The sequence below is a fragment of the Schistocerca piceifrons genome, chromosome 4 (genome assembly GCF_021461385.2).
Source record: "Schistocerca piceifrons isolate TAMUIC-IGC-003096 chromosome 4, iqSchPice1.1, whole genome shotgun sequence".
NCBI classification, from domain to species: domain Eukaryota; kingdom Metazoa; phylum Arthropoda; class Insecta; order Orthoptera; family Acrididae; genus Schistocerca; species Schistocerca piceifrons.
In genome coordinates this window covers 568803527-568821241 of record NC_060141.1, presented here as the reverse complement: position 1 = coordinate 568821241, position 17715 = coordinate 568803527, and the positions used below count along the sequence as shown (strand labels likewise).

At 40.8% G+C, this 17715-nt stretch overlaps 1 protein-coding gene across 1 annotated transcript in view; it reads left to right on the top strand.

Moving 5' to 3' along the window:
- Window positions 1-2396, top strand: part of LOC124796006 (facilitated trehalose transporter Tret1-like) — a 45558-nt gene extending 43162 nt beyond the window's left edge. The window contains exon 4 of the mRNA XM_047260089.1: window positions 2091-2396. Coding sequence (XP_047116045.1) covers window positions 2091-2396 — 306 coding nt within the window. The remainder of the gene's footprint in view (window positions 1-2090) is intronic.
- The last annotated feature ends 15319 nt before the right edge of the window (window positions 2397-17715 follow it).

Sequence of the window (17715 nt, the reverse complement as noted above, 5' to 3'; positions counted from 1 at the left end):
CACCTCGTTGCCTTTGACATGTTGCTCAGACTAAACTACCCATCTGTGTGAAAGATTGCTTAGTCAGGGAAAACAGTTCCAGATAATTGGCTTTTTCGTCCAATCCAGTCCTCTATCTTAATAGGAAATTCGTGACGAAACTGCAACTCGTTTTGTTTCAGCGCTTGCACAGTTTGAACTTTGTAAGAATGCAAGTGAAGTCGTTTATGGAGCAGTTTGTAAACTGTTGAATGATGAATGTTTGCCGGCCGGAGTGGCCGAGCGGTTAAAGGCGCTACAGTCTGGAACCGCACGACCGCTACGGTCGCAGGTTCGAATCCTGCCTCGGGCATGGACGTGTGTGATGTCCTTAGGTTAGTTAGGTTTAAGTAGTTCTAAGTTCTAGGGGACTTATGACCACAGCAGTTGAGTCCCATAGTGCTCAGAGCCATTTGAACCATTTTTTTTATGAATGTTTAGCTCTCGTGATGCTCAGATAAAGGACTTTGATCGGCTTCTTTGGTAGGTCTCTCTGACTTCCTGCGCCAGTTCATCAGATGTGCGTTTTCTGCCAAAACCTGACAGTTTACAGTTACAGTGCTTAGCAGCTGGTCATTGTTGTTGTTGTGGTCTTCAGTCCTGAGACTGGTTTGATGCAGCTGTCCATGCTGCTCTATCCTGTGCAAGCTTCTTCATCTCCCAGTACCTACTGCAACCAGCATCCTTCTGAATGTGCTTAGTGTATTCATCTCTTGGTCTCGCTCTACGATTTTTACCCTCCACGCTACCCTCCAATGCTAAATTGGTGATCCCTTGATGTCTCAGAACATGTCCTATCAACCGATCCCTTCTTCTGGTCGAGTTGTTACACAAATTACTCTTCTCCCCAATTCTAGTCAATACCTCCTCATTAGTTATGTGATCTACCCATCTAATCTTCAGCATTCTTCTGTAGCACCACATTTCGGAAGCTTCTATTCTCTTCTTGTCCAAACTATTTATCGTCCATATTTCACTTCCATACATGGCTACACTCCATACAAATACTTTCAGAAACGACTTCCTAACGCTTAAATCCATACTCGATGTCAACAAACTTCTCTTCTTCAGAAACGCTTCCCTTGCCATTGCTAGTTTACATTTTATATCCTCTCTGCTTCGACCATCATCAGTTATTTTGCTCCCCAAATAGCAAAACTCCTTTACTACTTTAAGTGTCTCATGTCCTAACCTAATTCCATCAGCATCACCAAACTTAATTCGACTATATTCCATTATCCTCGTTTTGCTTTTGTTGATGTTCCATCTTTTATCCTCGTTTGAAGACACTGTCCATTCCATTCAACTACTCTTCCAGGTCCTTTGCTGTCTCTGACGGAATTACAGTGTCATCCGCGAACCCCAAAGTTTTTACTTCTTCTGCACGGTTTCTAACACCTACTCCGAATTTTTATTTTGTATCCTTTACTGCTTGCTCAATATACAGATTGAATAACGTTGGGGAGAGGCTACAACCCTGTCTCACTCCCTTCCCAACCACTGTTTCCCTTTCATGTCCATCGACTGTTATAATTACCATCTGGTTTCTGTACAAATTGTAAATAGCCTTTCGCTCCCTGTAATTTACCCCTGCCACCTTCAGATTTCGAAAGAGAGTATTCCAGCCAACATTGTCAATAGCTTTCTCTAAGTCTACAAATGCTAGAAATGTAGGTTTGCCTTTCCTGGTCATAACAGGCCCTAATCGTATTAATATGAGGTGGCTCCCTTTGAAAGTTACAGTGAATATTTCTCTGAATAGCAGTGGGATATTTTGGTTCCACATACCACACTACGCACTGGGCACTTTTTTGAGGTGTAGTCATTTCTTGTAAATATTTAGCAAATGAAACAAAATAAAAGAAATTGTTTGGAAATGAATCTACATAAAACGTTTTAAGTTACTTTACATGATGCTGCAAACCGCAGTTTTTTTACCCACATTTGAAGTTCAGGGAGGTCTCAAGTGAACAGCCCATATAAAAAATGACAACTTTGTAGTTTTGCCCTCTCCTGCACGGTTTTCTGCAGTCTTTCATGGCTGTGGCTGACGAGTGCGATCCTCGGTGCAGGTGTTCAACATCTTGGGTATCGGCCCGCTGCCGTGGGCCATCGTGGGCGAGGTGTTCCCGTCGGAGGTGAAGGGCGTCGCCACCGGGATCGTGTCTGTGGCGCTGGCTGTCACCACCACGACGCTCAGCAAGCTCTTCCAGGTGATCAGCGACGCTGCGGGCATCTACTCCGTCTTCTTCCTCTTCATGGCCAGCGCCGTCGTCGGTCTCGTCTTCACCTTCTTCTTTGTACCGGAGACCAGGGGCCGCACCTTCGTCGAGATCACACGGCACTTCGAGGGTGAAGAAGACGAAGAGATAAAGTAGCCATTTTTCTGGCTCTGCACGAAAGAAACAAATGAATGACTCCAGTCTGTCGGAGTATGGCTATAAATTAATATTTAAACAGCGAGGAATTCTCTTCTTTGAGAATAAATAAACATACAAAAAGTGTTTCTTAATCTCCACACAGATGCAGATTGTAGGCTTCTTGCATCTCTTGCTGATTTGATGCCTCTCTTCACGACTTTTTCTCCTGTATCGTCCCTTTCATCTCAGAGCAGCATTACACGCAGCGTCCTAAATTATTTGTTACCTGTAATGTATATCTTCTCCCGCAACTCTTGACGCCTACGGTTCCCATCAAACTAGGTGGCACAGCAGTAAGACACGAGAGTCGTATTCGGGAGGACGGCGGCTCAAAACTGCAGTTGATCATCCAAATTTAAGTTTCCCGTGACTTCCTTAAATCACTTAAGGTAAACGCCTATAAGTTTCCATTGAAAGGGCACAACCCATTTCCTTCCCTATCCTTCTTCACTGAAAACTTGTACTCTGTCTCTTATGACCTCATCGTCAGCAGAACGTTGAACCAATATCTTCATTCTTTTCCTCTGTGGTTCCCCCGTGTCCTATCATTCTGTCGTCTCTCTAGTTGGAGTTTTCGGTATGTTCGAGAAGGACAGAAGCTGAAATAATGAATTAAAATTTATGGCAAAACCGAACTTGAACGCAGGTCTTCTGCTTATTAGGAAGATGTGTTGCCCACTACACCACCCTGGCACTGTGGCAATACGCTTGCATGGAATACCTTAATCCAGTGCCCTCCCTAACACAAACTTTCAATTCATATCTCAGCCCATCTCTACTTCCCCCTTCTCAGATCGTCAGTACTGCCACGGCTCTCCAATATTCGAACAGCAGCCCAGCACTGGAATAGAGTAAATCGTGAAAGTGTGTCAGCCACAGTGCCGGGGTGGAGTAGTGGATAACACACCTACCTAGTAAGCAGAAGAGCCGGGTTCAGTTTCTGGCTGTGCTACAAATTTTAATTCATTACATCGGTTTCCATTCTCATCGAAGATAAAGTTAAGACTAAATATGTCTCCAGCAAAATGTATTTACATCAGATTAATTAACAGCATTTATTTTCTTGCCAATTGTCTTCATTTATTATCTAACCAGACCCTAAATTTTCAGCATCTCAAACGTTTCGAGTCCCTCCTTTCCTGGTTTTCCCACAGTCAGTGGTTAAGTACCGCTGTTCCAGAAATAAATGCTGAGAAATTATCTCAGATTAAGACCTGTGTTTGTTACAAGCAGCTTTCTTTCGGCGACTAATATTATCTTTGCCGTGGGTAGTCTTCTCGCATCCACCTCGCTACATCCGCCATGGACTAATTTGCTTCCAAACTACCAGAACGATATCACTCATCTGCTACGTGGCTCCAATGTTGAGGTGAACATATCAATTGCAAGATTAGAGAACTAGGGCTCAATGTTCTGTCAACGTCGAGTTAATCAGACAGTATGTCAGTAATCCCATTTGTTCTGCTCCTTATCTTCGCCTTGCATTGATTTACTTTAACTCCATATTCTATGTTCTCTTCATTCAATTTATCAAACCTTGCAATTCCTTCTCGCTTCAAAGAGAATAGCAATGTCATCAGCGAACCCTTCTCACATTTCCATCATTTCTTCTTTCGCCCATTTTAATCTGGTTCCAATGGCCTTCCATTCTCATGTGTAGTTTAGCAAACTGAGAATGAAGGTGAACAGTGAAAAAAAATCTTATCAGCTTACAAGCCACGTCACTTTGAATAAAACACTGCTGCTTTCGGTAACTGTCTCCACCATTGGTATCAGGAGTAAAAAAGCAACACCACTGACCTTTCGTTTTTTACTCATGATGACGATGGTTGGAGCAGCTATCGAAATCTCGAGTGTTTTGTTCTAAGTGATGCGAATTGTAAACCAATAAGATTTTTTTCCTAGAATGCCATCATGAAAGGCTCCAAGGACACAATATGTACGGTGCTCCTTCCACATTCTGTCTGGAAGTAACACATGTTAATAATTACAATATTTTATTTTATGAAATGTTTTCGTGTAACCAATAACAGCATTTTGATCTTACATATCGATTATTGTCTTACTATTATTCTGAAATAAGTTTTAACATTACTTATACATTTTTTACAAATTTCTTAATTTAAAATTTGTAATTGTTGAAGATCTGTGTATATTAGTAACGTCAGTATTTCAAGTTTCATATGATATTTACTGTATGTGATGTCATGTTGTATTAAACAGTCGGTTATCTGTTCAATGTAGATGTGCAAGTTACTAAATACTCTACAAAAAAGACGTGGGGCTGACAATGTCCCTAAGGAATTACTTGTCATAGTGTGCACTTGCAGACTGATTTTTGATTTTCAATAGTGCTCTTACACTGCGACAATCTGCATCAAAAACAACCAAAACAGAGCTGTCCACCACCAAATGCTTGTACAAAAATAGAATGAAATAGATACTGAAAATTTGAATATTTTATACTAGTAACCATTTGAGTCCACACACATCTACGCTAGAGATGGGCAAACTCGTTGACCTTTGTGGACTAGTTCATTGATGGCTAGTCCTTTTCGGATCCCATTTCTTGAATGCTGTACAGGATTTAAAACAGTCAAAATGGAAATTAGAACTACTATACACAATAACAAGAGAGTGCCTGGGATCAGAGCTAAGAGGGGGCAACACATTAGGTTTACAATGAACGTCGATATAGATTTGAGATTTTATGACAAACACTTCTGGGTACACTTCCTACCACTCAGTATTTATTACATATTCTGCCTTACATTAGTTACTCAATTAATACTATACGTCTGTAGTACGTGTGGTGAGGCTTCATGCGAGTCTGATTTGTAAAGATCAGTTTTCTTATAGGGGAGCGGATAGTGTCCCTCCCCCCCCCCCCCTCCCCTCCATCTGCCATTCCCAATCACAAGGTACTTAATGCAGAAATGGGATAAGTAAGCACTCTAAAAAGAATGAGGCCAACAGAACGAGGATGAGGCAAGGACGAGAGACCATGAACCTGAAATTAGGATGAGACCATCTGAACGAGGTTGGGTCGGGAATGAGAGACAATGGAACTGGAACGAGTGACCGACTGACGTTAAGAACGATACTGACTGAACGAGTGTTGGAGGAACTGGAACAAGTGACTGCCTAACAAAGAACGAAACCAAATAAACGAAATCGAGGTGGGGACGAGGGACAGTAGAACTGGAACAAGTGACCACCAGGCAAAAAAACGATACTGGCTGAATGAGACAGAGGTGGGAACGAGGGACAATGGAAGAGGAACGAATCACCACCCGACAAAGATCAATACTAAATGAAAAAGACGGAAGTGAGAACTAGGGATGGTGGAGATGGAGCGATTGACCACCTGAGGAAGAATGACACTGACTGAAGAAGACCAAGGCAGGGACGAGGGACGAAGGAACTGGAATGAGTGACTGACCGAAAAAGAACGGTATTGACTGAAAGAGAACGAGGGACAGTGTAACTGGAGCAAGTGACTATCCGGGAAAGAACTATATGGACTGAACGAGATCGAAGTAGGAATGAGACAAACCTGAAGGGAACCACAGACAATCGCTCCTTGACAGCAATTCCTCAATCCATCTGTCCTGTTTAGTGAACCATGTCTTTCGATTCATTGTTCCATGAACGACCCACCTCCAGTCTACATTTCTTCCTTTCACTGGTCGAAGCGTTTCTGAATGTCTTTTTCTGTCTAAGCAGGAGCCCCACCGATTTTTTTAATTTCCTCTGGAGCGCGAAGTCATGCCTGTAGTAAACCACTTTTCAACTGGCACTTGGCGGACAGATCTTGATAAAAGTTTTCACAGCAGAAGAGCGCAGCTCAAAGTAGGCCAAAGTGCCCTCACCTGTATGACAAGACGAACACTAGCTTTAAAACGCTTCTCGATCCTTTCGTCCTCGTATGGCAGTCAAGTGATTAATAGACACAACAATAAATAAATTAAAAATCAATTTCCCACTCTGTGACGGTTCTGACGATGGCACAAGATAATCTCTAATTCTCCTCACCTTGCAGTCATTAGCACTTGTTTGGTTACAAAGCTCGAAATACGAGACCACTTACTAATTTACTGTGACATCGTAAGCTGGGCACACTTCGACCGATTTTCAGATTCAACTGTGATTGACTCTTCTTCAACTTCTGTGATATTTAAGTCAGTCAACATATGGGCTCGAAAAAATGGTTCAAATGGCTCTGAGCACTATGGGATTTAACATCTGTGGTCATCAGTCTCCTAGAACTTAGAACTACTTAAACCTAACTAACCTAAGGACATCACACACATCCAAGCCCGAGGCAGGATTCGAACCTACGACCGTAGCGGTCACGCGGTTCCAGACTGAAGCGCCTAGAACCGCACGGCTACACCGGCCGGCATATGGGCTCGTATGAGAGGGTTAAATACTAATTAGTACATTACATTTTCTAAAATGCAGAGGAAGTAATGAAAAAAAATTGTAGGTGGTAAAGCATGGATTTGGGGATACAGTGACCAGCCTATACTCACACCACAACTGTCAACTATCATTCCATTTGTTGTCAGTCTTTCAAAAACACAATGAAACTTGAACCACCCACAAATTAAATACATTGACCTAAAATTTTCTTAAGTGCTTTATTAACCCGCATAAAATAAAAAACTAGTGTAGTACATAAATCGACCTATGTGATCCACAATTAATATTACAAATGTAATGAAAGGTTCTAGAATGGAGTACTGCACACATATCTCGAAATTTAGTTCAGCATAATACCTTCAGTTTCATTCATCTTAAACCTAAATCTTCTTTTCAAAACGTCCATTGCACTTAGAACTAAGGTTATCTGTTGTTCATTTATTGAGTCAGTATGTGGCACTTGTGGCCTAACAAACTTCATTCCTTGTTTCCAAAGATATCTGACATTATATGTTGTACCTCAATCACTGCCTGACCCACAACAGCTTGCAATGAGCAATACGTGAATAATATTTAATTCTCGTAGTTGTATGCACATTAATAATTACAAATGAGCCTTCGTCTATATACTGATGATCAACGTTTGTATTCCTTAGTTCCACAATGTCATGGCGTCAACACTTTTTACTAAATTGTGTATCTGTAACTCTATGTCACAATGACCACTGGTCAAAGTAACCACAAAAGAGAAAAATTATACACATTACCTCAGAAATAATAATATACTGGCAGTTACATTCATAGTGGCAGATATATTCATGTCAACAAAAACTAATCAATTGTCTGTTTACAGAATTAATCGAGTAACACACGTGATACAATTGAAAACAGCGATGGCTTTGCAGTTAAATAACATTGGTGGATTTTGCACAACCAGGTTTTAACACACTTTTTCGTATACAATTATAAGTCGTAACATGTTCGTCAACCGTTGCACAAGACATGGCGCCATCTAACATAAGTTCATGGAACATTACCACCAAACAGCATGCACTAAACACCCGATTGAGAGCCACCAGAGATCTGTAAAGCGTTTGGTGTGTGGGTGGTCAAAGTAACTGTAGTAGTCAAAGTATACCCAGTTTACGGTGTCTTAGCGGTGACTGAGTCCAAGATCTTACATTTGAAAGACGCTGATGATGTATAACTTTCTCGCAGGTACGCTGCCAGATCGTTGTCTTTTGTTGCTGCGTATTTTTATGTTGTTGTAGTGGTCTTCAGTCCTGAGACTGGTTGGATGCAACTCTCCATGCTACTCTATCCTGCGCACGATTCTTCATCTCCCAGCAACCTACATCCTTCTGAATCTGCTTGGTGTATTCATCTCTTGGTCTCCCTCTACGATTTTTACCCTCCACGCTGCCCTCCAATACTAAACTGGTGATCCCTTGATGCCTCAGAACATGTCATACCAACCGACCCCTTCTTCTAGTCAAGTTGTGCCACAAACTCCTCTTCCCCCAATTCTATTCAATACCTCCTCATTAGTTATGTGATCTACCCATCTAATCTTCAGCATTCTTCTGTAGCACCACATTTCGAAAGCTTCTATTCTCTTCTTGTCTAAACTATTTATCGTCTATGTTTCACTTCCATACATGGGCACACTCCATATAAATACTTTCAGAAACGACTTCATGACACTTAAATCTATACTCGATGTTAACAAATTTCTCTTCTTCAGAAACGATTTCCTTCCCATTGCTAGTCTACATTTTATATCCTCTCTACTTCGACCATCATCAGTTATTTTTCTCCCCAAAAACCCCTTTACTACATTAAGTGTCTCATTTCCCAATCTAATGCCCTCAACATCAATCGACTTCATTCGAATACATTCCATTATCCTCGTTTTGCTTTTGTTGATGTTCATTTTATATCCTCCCTTCAAGACGCTCTCCATTCCGTTCAACTGATCTTCCAAGTCCTTTGCTGTCTCTGACAGTATTACAATGTCATCGGCGAACCTCAAAGTTTTTATTTTTTCTCCATGGATTTTAATACCTACTCCGAATTTTTCTTTTGTTTCCTTCACTGCTTGCTCAATATACAGATTGAATAACATCGGGGAGAGGCTACAACCCTGTCTCACTCCCTTCCCACCCACTGCTTCCCTTTCATGCCCCTGAACTCTTGTAACTGCCATTTGGTTTCTATACAAATTGTAAATAGCCTTTCGCTCCCTGTATTTTACCCCTGCCACCTTCAGAATTTGAAAGAGAGTATTCCAGTCAACATTGTCAAAAGCTTTCTCTAAGTCTACAAATGCTAGAAACGTAGGTTTGCCTTTCCTGAATCTTGCTTCTAAGATAAGCCGTAGGGTTAGTATTGCCTCACGTGTTCCAATATTTCTACGGAATCCAAACTCATCTTCCCCAAGGTCGGCTTCTACTAGTTTTTCGATTCGTCTGTAAAGAATTCGCGTTAGTATTTTGCAGCCGTGACATATTAAACTGATAGTTCGGTAATTTTCACATCTGTCAACACCTGCTTTCTTTGGGATTGGGATTATTATATTCTTCTTGAAGTCTGAGGGTATTTCGCCTGTCTCATACATCTTGCTCACCAGATGGTAGAGTTTTGTCAGGACTGGCTCTCCCACGGCCGTCAGTAGTTCTAATGGAATGTTGTCTACTTCCGGGGCCTTGTTTCGACTCAGGTCTTTCAGTGCTCTGTCAAACTCTTCACGCAGTATCATATCTCCCATTTCATCTTCATCTACATCCTCTTCCATTTCCATAATATTGTCCTCAAGTACATCGCCCTTGTATAGACCCTATATATACTCCTTCCACCTTTCTGCTTTCCCTTCTTTGCTTAGAACTGGGTTCCCATCTGAGCTCTTGGTATTCATACAAGTAGTTCTCTTTTCTCCAAAGGTCTCTTTAATTTTCCTGCAGGCAGTATCTATCTTACCCCTAGTGAGCCTCTACATCCTTACATTTATCCTCTAGCCATCCCTGCTTAGCCATTTTGCACTTCCTGTCGATCTCATTTTTGAGACGTTGTATTCCTTTTTGTCTGCTTCGTTTACTGCATTTTTATATTTTCTCCTTTCCTCAATTAAATTCAATATTTCTTCTGTTACCCAAGGATTTCTACTAGCCCTCGTCTTTTTACCTACTTGATTCTCTGCTGCCTTCACTACTTCATCCCTCAAAGCTACCCATTCTTCTTCTAATGTATTTCTTTCCCCCATTCCTGTCATTTGTTCCCTTACGCTCTCCCTGAAACTCTGTACAACCTCTGGTTTAGTCAGTTAATCCAGGTCCCATCTCCTTAAATTCCCACCTTTTTGCAGATTCTTCAGTTTTAATCTACAGTTCATAACCAATAGATTGTGGTCAGAGTCCACATCTGCCCCTGGAAATGTCTTACAATTTAAAACCTGGTTCCTAAATCTCTGTCTTACCATTATATAATCTATCTGAAATCTGTCAGTATCTCCAGGCTTCTTCCATGTATACAACCTTCTTTTATGATTCTTGAACCAAGTGTTAGCTATGATTAAGTTGTGCTCTGTGCAAAATTCCACCAGGCGGCTTCCTCTTTCATTTCTTACCCCCAATCCATATTCACCTACTACGTTCCCTTCTCTCCCTTTTCCTACTACCGAATTCCAGTCACCCATGACTATTAAATTTTCGTCTCCCTTCACTATCTGAACAATTTCTTTTATTTCATCATACATTTCTTCAATTTCTTCATCATCTGCAGAGCTAGTTGGCATATAAACTTGTACTACCGTAGTAGGCGTGGGCTTCGTGTCTATCTTGGCCGCAAGAATGCGTTCACTATGCTGTTTGTAGTAGCTTACCCGCACTCCTATGTTTTATTCATTATTAAACCTGCTCCTGCATTACCCCTATTTGACTTTGTATTTATAACCCTGTATTCGCCTGACCAAAAGTCTTGTTCCTCCTGCCACAGAACTTCACTAATTCCCACTATATCTAACCTTAACCTATCCATTTCCCTTTTTAAATTTTTTAACCTACCTGCCCGATTAAGGGATCTGACATTCCACTCTCCGATCCGAAGAACGCCAGTTTTCTTTCTCCTGATAACGACGTCCTCTTGAGTAGTCCCCGCCCGGAGATGCGAATGGGGGACTATTTTACCTCCGGAATATTTTACCCAAGAGGACGCCATCATCATTAACCATACAGTAGAGCTGCATGCCCTCGGGAAAAATTACGGCTGTAGTTTCCCCTTGCTTTCAACCGTTCGCAGTACCAGCACAGCAAGGCCGTTTTGGATAGTGTTATAAGGCCAGATCAGTCAGTCATCCAGATTGTTGCCCCTGCAACTACTGAAAAGGCTGCTGCCCCTCTTCAGGAACCACGCGTTTGTCTGGCCTCTCAACAGATACCCCTCCGTTGTGGTTGCACCTACGGTACGGCTATCTGTATTGCTGAGGCACGCAATCCTCCCCACCAACGGCAAGGTCCACGGTTCATGGGGGGGGTGTGTATTTTTATACACATGGTGATTACTTCATCTTTCATATGCGTGCCACATATAAAAGATAAGAACAGTTCTCCTGAAGCTTCAGTGTGTCAGGCAGAACCAGATGATTCCAACAAGCTACGTTGTCAAAATACTATGGCAAGAAGATACGTCTGCAATGTACCGCTGAGAACTTTACACGTGAATATGTCTCTTATATTTTTCTACTGCGCCTTCGAACTATTTCTGCTTCACATGCTTGTGAAACACAAGATGATTCACTAGCCTTAACTGAGGCCACAACGTTTACATCTTTGACAGCAAAATGATATGTGTGTGTAACTTAAGAATTTTAAATAAATGTGTTTCATGTATCTCAATGTAACATTCAGTTCCCCAGGAACCCAGCAGGGAACTGATCAAAAAAAGCTGGTCATAACGAATTTGCCAAGAGTTATGAGCGGTCATTAAAAGAAACGAAGATCAATACTATAGTTCTTCACAAAAGAAAGTGCAATATGTATTCTGTAAAAACCCAGTGGTAGTCTGTAATTACTTTTTCTGTTTCCGTATAAAGTCGAAGACTATATTATATTATGTTATCACTGACAGTTTTTGCTGCAGTATGTCGAAAGAATACAAGGTATTTCACAATTCCTATTATAGTCTTCAAGGTTTTGTATAGAGAACTTAGTAAGTAAAGCTTTGATAAGGAACCCATGTACGGGAATGTACCAAATGGATACAATTAAGTTCGAAGATCAAATCACTTCGAATCGCCCACTTCGCAGTGCGCAACACATGTATCGAGGACGTTTCCCAGATCGCCCGGTTCCATCGCATACTATTTTCGCCCAGTGGCAACAATAGCTGTGAGAAGCTGGTACACTCACAACCAGGAGGGTTCATTGTGGTGCTCCATCGGCGCACATCAGGGTTTGTGAACTGTGTATATGAAATCATGTCTCGCAGATACAACTTTCACAACAAATAGCATTGTCACCACAGGGAGCAGATCCTTTAGAGCACACAGGTCAGATCCCATCGTATCTGCCGAGTGAAATGGTAGTTTTGAAAGTGATCCGATCTTCAAACTTATTTCACATCTAGATGGTTTACTTCTGGACACGAGTTCCTTAGCAAGACTATAAGTACTAAGTCCTCTGTACAAACTATATAAACCTGAAATACGAATTGTCAAACAACCTTTATACTAACTACACTGTGCTAATGGAAATAAGACGCTAATCTACACTTAGCTTTCGGTTAATTAAACTTTTGATTAAACTGTGTTTGCTTGGGAGACTATCCATGACTTTTAATTCACATTACTATACAAACATATCCCAATATATTTGAAAATCTATAAGCTACCTTACGAGAGATTGAACGTCAGGGTAAAGCTCAATGTACAAAATTTAAGAAATTCCTACATAAACAAAGATACCACATGAAAAAGTACTTAACAGTACCCTAGTGTTTTTGCCTGCAGAACTGTATATATTCTGCACTGTATTTTGACAGCTCAGTGGGTAGTATGTGTCAGGTTAATTATTTGATCCGCGTTTCAGTCTTCAGTCAGCCCTAGGATTTTTTTGTAACTTATCGCTTGTTTCGCCTTTGGAAATTATTTGTTAATGCAGAGTTGCACTGTTGCTCGGAAGGCACATTAAACTGTAGCTACCTGGGTAAGTTAGTGCGAAGCGTGGAGGAAGGCAATAGGTATACTGTTCTTGTGGTGTCTGCGCAATACGATTTATTAAGCACAGAAATATATCCCAACGTTGCAATAATTTTATCAAGAAACGCGTTACAAGTGTCAAATAATGTTAACAAAGAAGTTGGAAACCCTCTTGATGTAGACACAAATTGAATTTCTGAACTACACAAATGATGGCTAAAACCTTTTTCTCTATTGGTGAGTAAATGCGTTACGCTAGGTTTAAACTATTAGATGTACATGCTATGTGACATTCGGTGCCATCTGGTTCTTTGCGAGCGAGAACTGCCCCAGTGCCACAATCTGAAGCATCAGTTGCTACTGCTAAGGGCTTTCTGGGAATTCACGGAACAAAGAAGGAAACAGAATTCAATTTTTGTAGCACCATTTCTAAAACATGTTCACAAGTTGCTGCCTACTAAAATTTAACACCTTCACATGAAAGTACGTTGTTGGAGCTGAGCGGCATGTAATTTTCAGTAGTAAATAGGAATAACTGTCGATATTTGCTATATATACCTTATATTCTTTTAAAGTCGTAAGTCATCATTGTGTCTATGATTTCCACATGTAATTTACTGGAGAAAATGCCTTATTTACCTGACAAATATTAAATATTTTCTCTTGGCTAAAAAAACTCGACACATTTCTAAATTGCATTTTAAGCTTGTCTGCAACCCTCGTAATAGTAATGACTTCCTGGTGACATTGGACGGCACAGAGAAAGCAGACTGGCCTGAGATGACCAACTTCGTAAGATACTGCAGTAAGGGCGATGGCACACTTTGGCCTAATGCAAAGACGCGGTTGGTGAAGCTTAGCGAACATATCATTAGCAACACTGTCCTTATCTGGGCCAGTCACCAAATGTACCATCTCCAATAGGAACTTAACTAGCAAAGCACTTTGTTGTTTGAGAAACATATCCCTCCATATAATTTGAATGTGAGTCCACCAAGTATAAACATGTTGGATGGGTACATATGTCAAGCAATCGTGCAAGCTAGGCAGCTAGCGGCACCCATCGTTACTTGAAGAAGACTTGCCTGCTCCTCACCATAGTTGGCTGTATATTATATCGCTAAAATACAGCTTGTGGATTCCCTGAAGGAAGAGCAGTACATCCTTTCTCTGGAAATTTCCCGATATAGCAGCAGTTGTTCGGATTTCCCTCTCTACCTACGAGTGGTTACTCCATGTTGTACCCAATGATGCTCCCTAGCTTCACAGTTGACATTCGTTTCTCTACCACTTGTGACTTTATTGTCACACAGTGGGTGAAGACCTGGGTTCCAAAGCATAGCTAGGGGAGAGCTCGAAAAATAATGGTCAGTTCAGTCGCTGATTTTTAATAACAAATTCAAATAATAATAATAAATCAAAAATACAGCGAGGAAAGCTTAACTTAAAAGGGTTATTGTTTACGTATACGAAAAAAGTGAGGCAAACTTTTAAAATTGTGGATAAACTAATATTTGGATAATTATTCAGAAGAGCTGGAATATTTCCCAACTTTTACAATCAGATACTGGATTCTTGGCAGATCGGCAGTGAGTTACAGTCAAATGAGCATTGAGCAAAAGCTTATCTCAAGCAGAGTGCGCAAGTAAAACTACCAAATCGTCTTAAGATTTCATATACATTCTGGGAATAGGATTTATTAATAAATTTGTATTGAAAGACTGACGGCTGTGTTGCTGCTTAAAAATAGTACTCATTATTCTACGAGGCAACCGTTACGCAACGGACCGCATCACGCTGACATGTTACTGCCGTCTCCATACTTTATCTCCTTTTGTTACTGGAGCTGGAGGCGGAGTTGCGAAACGCGATAAAGAATAAGTCTTTGTGCAGCGCATCTCACTGATTAACGAGATTAGAACTGCAATTAGAGTTAGAATTGTAATTTAGAAATTTAACTATAGTTATCGATCTTTTTTAAATACAGGGGCTATTCGGAAACTAAGGAACTACAGAGAAAAATCAAAACATATATAAGAAACTATCAGCCTCGATTGCGGTAATGAAACCAACTTTTACCACATGGATGGCGGGCAGTAACGTGGAGCATGTGTTGGTCTCACCGTGGACTTCTAGTACTGAGCCACACACAATTGATTTCATCAAAGTGCACCGGCCTGAAGATGGCGTTGACGCAACGTCGAAACTAGCAGCCAAATAAATATGAAATCTTAAAGTTACAGCTGGAGGAGTTTCATTTTTAATAAAAAAAATATGAACATTACATTTTAAGTGGACTGCACGCTGCCCACAGTACGGCACTGCAAGCGAGAAAAAACTTATTTCTGACTTGTGGGTTCGCATTTAAAAAGAAAATAGCGTTGTGGAAAGGTCAAATTCTGACAAAAAAGACCTTCCATTTTCCTAAGTTCACAGGTGTTAAAGAAAACGCTAGTTTAAAGAATTCGTTGTGGCATTTACAGAATTAAAAGGATAGTTTTCCAAGCGGTTTGAGGATATTGCCAGCCTTACTTCTGTTTTCGAGCTCATTTGCCGTTTCAGTTAAATGCATGTGCATGTGTAGATGGAACTAGTTGTTCTGCAATGTAAATCGCATTTTAAAGACAAATTCTTTTCGTTGAAACTGTTCGGGGGATCTACAGTGTCTTCCTCGGGAAGAGTTCTCACGTCTTCATAATGAGGTTGCAAAAGTGACAATATACTTGGATCAACATACAATATGTGTGTGGAAGTTTTGTTTGAATTTTGAATCTAAAAAAATCACGATTACGTGATAACCTGAGTTAAAAAATCTGTGAAATTGTGTTTGTCCGTATGCCGACAGTTTGTACCGGATAAAAATTATGTAATAAGTGCACCAAAAATACAACGTGAGTCAAAAAAAACTTTACAGCTTTGGAATGATACAGAAATTTATGAAGTTAACTTGCAGAATCGGTAGATGTGTCATTTTGTAGCAAACAACCTCAAGTTTGATTCTCATAGTACATCAGTACCCCATTCCGCTACCAGGAGCGCAAGCGAAGTGCACTGTTGTGAAATGGCTGATTTCACTGATACGGAATGTGCTCGCTGTGTGTTTTCGTTTCATGAAACGTTTTCCGTAACAATCGTTCGGCGTAAATTTCGCACCGCACACGCTAAAGAACCTCCAGGTAAGCCTACAATTTACTCTTGGCACAAGAACTTTATTGCGAAGGGTCGTTCACTGTGACATGTTAAATAACCAGGTCGCCCACCGTTTGATGATGATACTGAACAGGTTAGGGAGACCTTTGCCTGCACTCCACAAAACACAATAATCTTCAGCAATAAGACAACATTCATACCAATGGCCTAGTGTACACCCACAACTGCAGAATATGGGGCAGCGGAATTGTACACACAACCCTGGAACACGTTCCTTACAGCCCCAAAGATAATGTGTTTCGTGCCCTTAGCATGACTGTGCACCACCTCGATGTTTCCTCGATAATCGCTTCCAGGTCGATGGAGTGGCCGTGAAGGACTAATCGCATGCCCACTTCGCTCCCCAGAATTGACACCACTGGATTTCTTTCTTCGGCGTTTCGTTAAAGACCATGTGTACGTTTCTCCCCTACCAAACAATTTCGCCGACCTGAGAAATCGAATCTACGCTGTCACTGCACAAGTTACGTTTAACTTGGCTTAAAGGATAAATGGTTGCAGCGTGTGATTCATTGGACCTTAGCCTAGATCACCTTATAGATTGTTTCAAAAAGTCGGTCTCACCACTGGGAACCTCTCCTTGTTAAAATTAGACTTGAGACTGTTGTGGCAGCTGGCGGACACAGGGTAGCCAACGTGTTAAAACGATATATCAAGTGTTACAATTAGGAACGGTGTATATGTTTTAAGTGAGCGTTACTCATGGCGCGCAAAGTATTCAGACAGTACTCAATCAGTATTTCAGTATGAGAGCATCAACAATCTTTACACCTAATTTCAAACCTTCACAAACTTTTTCTCGTTGACATGTTACAAAATCATAAAAGGGAAAACATTTATCGCTTAGTACATTTTCACTGTTCATGCAATAAAACTACGATATTAAGCATAACCTTTTAATTTATTACTTGTTTACTTGCGACTTATTTTGCAACATGTCATGCAGACAGTATCTACATATGTCACTAAAGGTATCTGGAAAATTATATCATTTCACGGCACACATATCGGGAGATATGACGTCTTAAACCTCGAGATAAGTGAAAAATTTACTTTTGCTGAAAACGGGGTGCAAGCTACCCAGATTGTACTCATCCAGTGTTTGGTAATGAAAGCACGTAGTGATTTCGATAATCTTTTAACATAATTTCAAAGATTTTCTAGACTTTTTCTCATTTAGATGCTTAACGTCAAGTATTTCACACATTAACTCATTTGTAAAGCAATCAGACATTAGAAATTGTTTTATAAATGGGGGTTGTACCGGTGAACACTGTTTTACCTAATGTAGTGTGCGCAGGACATACAAGGAGGGGACAAGGAAACACCAGAGGTTTTTCCCAGAACGGATAACACCGAGGCAGCTTGCTGACGAGGCAACGTGGGATTTCCTAAGTGTTTCGCACAGCTGCAACTTTGATTCTCATAGCTGGGGGTCATCTGACCATTCGA